General features: G+C 44.7%; 1 protein-coding gene across 1 annotated transcript; it reads left to right on the top strand.

Annotated features, from left to right (window-relative positions):
- The first annotated feature begins 2,792 nt into the window (after positions 1–2,792).
- LOC149078330 (dynein regulatory complex subunit 4-like) lies at positions 2,793–4,004 on the top strand. Its single transcript, XM_089241436.1, has one exon. The coding sequence runs from the start codon at positions 2,793–2,795 to the stop codon at positions 4,002–4,004; it is 1,212 nt and encodes a 403-aa protein (XP_089097562.1).
- The last annotated feature ends 751 nt before the right edge of the window (positions 4,005–4,755 follow it).

Below are 4,755 nucleotides of genomic sequence, written 5' to 3'. Positions count from 1 at the left end.
CCGATTTTCCTGTCGGATCCACGCCGCAGAATTTTCGTGAGATCGTCCGCGGGAAGAACGTCAAGATCTCCTGGGTATAGCTCCTGAAACTGTGCTTTCTCGAAGATGCGCTTCGTCTTGGAGATCTTGTCTCTCGGACTCGCCATGGATTGCACTATTTTTCCTGGGATAAGATTACCTGTCGACGAGGGGAAAATGAAGTTCTTACTGAGGGCAATCAAGAAATTCTAATGACTGTTAAGTCGTTGGTTGTTTATTTTATGTATCACCCCGACAATAGAAAATTCAGACTTGTTTCGAATCACTCATTGTTAAACACATCAATTCGATTTCAAATGAATGGTTGGGTTACAGAATGGTTGAATACAGAATTTTGGCAACAAATTTGGTTTAGGAAAGATAAATCTCAAACTGGTATCATTGTTTACGCCTGGTAAATAAAAGGGAAAAAAAAGAAAGATGAGAGCAGGTGTTTCCGTTCACTTCTCTCAGCTACTCTTTCCCTATGTATGTTATACAGCAGAGGTCTTCAACCTTTTCCAGTCGCGAGCACTGCCCATACCCTCCATCAAAAAAACACCGTTACAGCAAGTTTAACATACGAATGCATGAAATGACGGTTATTTCACAATCCTTGAACACAATTCTTCTGAGGTGTTTGATTGGAACCTTGATCAAGTGCTCGCGAGCACGAAATCAGACACGAGCATCGAGCACTCTGGGTACTTCAGGGAGCAACGGGTTGAAGATGCCTGTTATACAGGGACGGGCTAAAGTATTTTGCAGCCTGGGTGCAAACCGCTTTGCGGAGGGTAGGGTTTCCCCTTTAGTTGTACCAGGGTGATGGGTGTGCGTGTGTGGTTTAGTAGTGTCTGAACATTTCCCAGTGTCCATGAAGTTGGTTTTCTGCAGTTCCCAACTGCGAGGCTCTCATACGCGTCTATTTCCTAGTCAGTCTTACCACATAGCAAAAAGGTAACGGTACAACTAATCAATCAGTGCACTTCACTCATAGTTAGAAAAATTGATGGCAGATCTACATATAACAAGCATTACGCAGAAACAAACTTCACGGAAGGTCCACTACACGCACATCCTAACATGCACTAATTTGTCAGAAGTTTCGCAAAGAAATATGGACAAGGTGCGTGTGTGGTATAGTGTCAGCTGCCCAGCGAAAATATTAGTAGTGTGCCCCCCCCCCAGACACTTGAAGGTTAGGAGGGGGACTGTCTGACTAGAGATCCGATTGTCTGCTCAGGGCCACAACTATTAATGCATTTTTGCTCGGCTGAATGAGTAGTGTAGTTTTACGTAATTTTATAAATGAACTTATCGCCTCCACTGGTTCAACGCCCGGGGCACTAGATCAACCTGCATCCTTCTCGGGACTTTGGAGGGGGTGGGGGAGGTTCTTTGACAACTCTAGGCCAGGGAGTTCGATGTTTGGGTGGGGATTCTAGAGATCTGGGACAAAACTTTAAGCCAAAATATTACGTCAAGCGTTAAAGTCAAAATGTCTTCAAAGATTCAAAGTATTTATCCCGTTTTTGCGACCACTAAAATCCGGTGCGACCGCACCCTTTGTACCTGTTTAAGTCCGCCCTGATGTTATACCAGTGTTTCTGACCTTTTTTTAGGCCATGGTTCCCTTTGGACCATATTTTCTTCTCATGGGGGCCCACCTCGTCCAACAGTGTCATCCTTTCTACTCATCGAACTTTGAATTTAATCAAACCTAGATTCAAAACGAACAAATATTTTATGAATGAAATCGTTCTCTGGAACTCTGGTCCAGGCACGGATCTAGAAAATGGGTGATAATCTCTCCAAAGAGTCGAATTATATGGGGAAAAATTTTTTTGCTTTAAATACGGGGCAATTCAACGAACCTACAAAATAAATCGAACCTCTCAAGACATCCCCTGGGCTAGAACTTAGTGCACTTCCTTCTTAGGGGCGGGGGTTTATGTATCTATTAAGAACCAATGAAGTACTAAAAAACCTCTGGACCGCAAAAGATTAAGAACAAAGCGCCTTGAAAGAGAACAGTCCACAAACCTTGATGTAAACTTCACCTTGGTCCAAGTGGTGTATTGGCGGAAGTGGGGGAGGGGGGGGGTGCTATTGCCTAGGGTGGCAATTTCAGAGGGTTGGCAAACTTGAAGAATGAGTGACCTAGAAAATTAGTAGAATGGGAGTTGGACGGGAAAATTTGTATAACCCTCAATAAATCCGCATCTGCCCAGACAGTTAGGGACTAAGTGAGACCAAAAAAAAAAAAAAAGGTCTATTTTTTTTTCTGTTTCATCTGTTTTTTTTTTTCAGAACATAAAATTACTCAAGGTGGCAGCCTATAGAGGTCGGGTTTAAAATTGTCCCATTTCATCCTTGTTTTCTTGAGAGAGCTTCAATTTTAAAAATTTTGACATTTCATCTTTTACTTAATTTAATACGAACCAGTCGAACTGTCTAATGAAATAATAAATTGTAGCGCACATCATATTTTTACGGGCATCTTTTTTTCAGCTACCTCACTGGGCATTTTGCCTGTTGCAGCCTTTGTATTTGTATTTACAGGAATTTGTATCACCAATTTTTTCGGTTCCGTCTGATGTAAAGGCATCTCAATGACCTCAGAAGTGTTATTCATTCTTCTTAAGCTCCTCGATCTGTCAACACTGGTGAGGAAATAAGTTTAACTCTCCAAATCTCTATTCTAGTTTGTTTGTTTTTGTGTGTGTGTGAAAGCAACACTTTTTCTTCCTGTCTCGCTAAACTTGAAAAAAAATATGCCGCCTAAGAAAGACAAAGGCAAGAAAGACGCCAAACCGAAAGAGGTTAAGCTCGGTGAATACGACCTGTCGAAACTGTCTGTGCCGGAACTGCAGGGCTTCGTTTACAGGTTACAAAAGGAAGTAGAGAAAGCGCGGGATTCCAGGAACTTCTACCAAGTGGAGAGAGACAGGGTCGCGCAGTTTTACGAAGTCAGCAAACGAGAACTCGAAGAGAAGAAAGCCAGCATCAAGCAGATCGAGAAGGAAATCGACGACCTGTCCAGGAAGCTAGAGGAAAAGCAAATCGAGTCCGAAGAGAAGCTGATGTACATGGATTTCGAACGGGACAAAAGACTACGAGAGATAGACGAAGGGGCGGACGAACTCGAGAGGGAAGCGACCGAAGCCCTGACGAAGGAACAGCACGCGAACTTCCGCAAGCACCGCGAGAAGGAACGCGATCTCACCAGGGACCGGCGAATCCAGGAATCCAACATCGACGAACAGCAGAAATGGGACAAGGTCTTCTTCCTCGACTTGGTAGAGCAGAAAGAGCAGACCCTGAGACACACCATGCAGGCCTTCGAGGACATGTACGTGGACCTGGAGTCGAAACTGAACCTGCTGAAGGACGTCGAAGTGCACGACAACAAGGAACAGCAGACGGACGAGTACATGGAGTTCGTCGAGAGCCACTGCCGGAGCCTGAAAGTGATGAAGGACTACTTCAAGGGGACGACGGGCCGCAGCCTGGCTTTGATCGACATCATGAAGGACGAGATAAAGGTCCTGAGGAGCACGGTGGATGTCAACAGCAAGGCCCTGTGTGAGCTCCAGCTGGAGAACAAGGCCCTAGAACCGTTCGTGAAACAGGCCAGGCTGGCGTCCGCCAAGAGGGCCCACTACAAGCAGGACCAGTCGTCGCACGCGTTCACCCTGAAGAGGATCAGGGAATACAACAAGCAGATAGAGGAGCTCGAGTCGGAGCACGAAGAGTTCCTGAAGAAGTTAAAGGAAGCCACCGATGCGAAAGAGGACCTAAAGGTCCACTTCGTGACCTCTCTCAGGGTCATCCAGGACAGGCTGAACGCCCAGAACGAGATCCTGGAATCGAAAGTGGTCGATTGCCTGCAGGAACTGGAAATGATGGGGGTGGACGTCGTTGGCCTGAGGCTGTCCGACATCAACTATTCAGACTGCGTTAATGCGAAGAGATTCGAAAAGTAAAACATCCTTTTCCGGATTCAAGAAAATAGATGGCGTTGACTTTCTAAAACTTCACTTTAACATGTTTGCACTAGACTGGACTTGAAGAAGCTCGTGACATGATGTGATCGATGTTACAATTAGGCAATAAATGCATTTTGATGCTGGAAAGTTTAGTTTCAGTTCTGATTAGAATAAGCGCAGTGGTGTATTTACGGGGATGGGAGGGATTAGCGGGCTATAGGTCAGAGAGGCCAGTTTGGAGCGGTGGCAAATTTGAAAAATGAGTGACTTCAGTATTTGTTTAGTCCACAGGTGGTAAAATTATAATAAATATATATATATATAGTTTTCTTAGAGAAGGTGGTTATCCACCTCTGCCTAAAGAGCGAAGGGGGCTAGGTCAGTGAGTGACCAAAATAGCATGTGTAAGCATCGTGAATGACCAAAAGAGTGGCTAGCGAACGAAGGACCACTTCAGTGAGCGATAAAAAGAGTGACCTAGGAGTGTATGCAAGCATGGGAGTGCCCAAAACATTGAATGACCAAATGGAAATTGTTATATATATATGTTATATTTATATGTATGACTTGGCAACAGCGCACAGCGCGAGCTTCAATGAGCGCGCGCCGTTCGATTGCTGTGGGATTCGAGTTCTAGCGGCCATGGCGGTCGGTTGTGTTTCTCCGTAGCTATTGTACTAATGTTGGAATAAAGCGTATTTATGCTATTGTGTAATTCTGAATGCTCCTTCAGTCTGACTCTTATAAA

Source organism: Pholcus phalangioides, unplaced genomic scaffold (assembly GCF_987345545.1).
Source record: "Pholcus phalangioides strain wild (caught in Gottingen) unplaced genomic scaffold, Ppha-v1.0 ptg000014l_1, whole genome shotgun sequence".
Taxonomy (NCBI): domain Eukaryota; kingdom Metazoa; phylum Arthropoda; class Arachnida; order Araneae; family Pholcidae; genus Pholcus; species Pholcus phalangioides.
The sequence above is the reverse complement of the archived record's forward strand: the minus strand, read 5'-3'. Positions and strand labels throughout refer to the sequence as shown.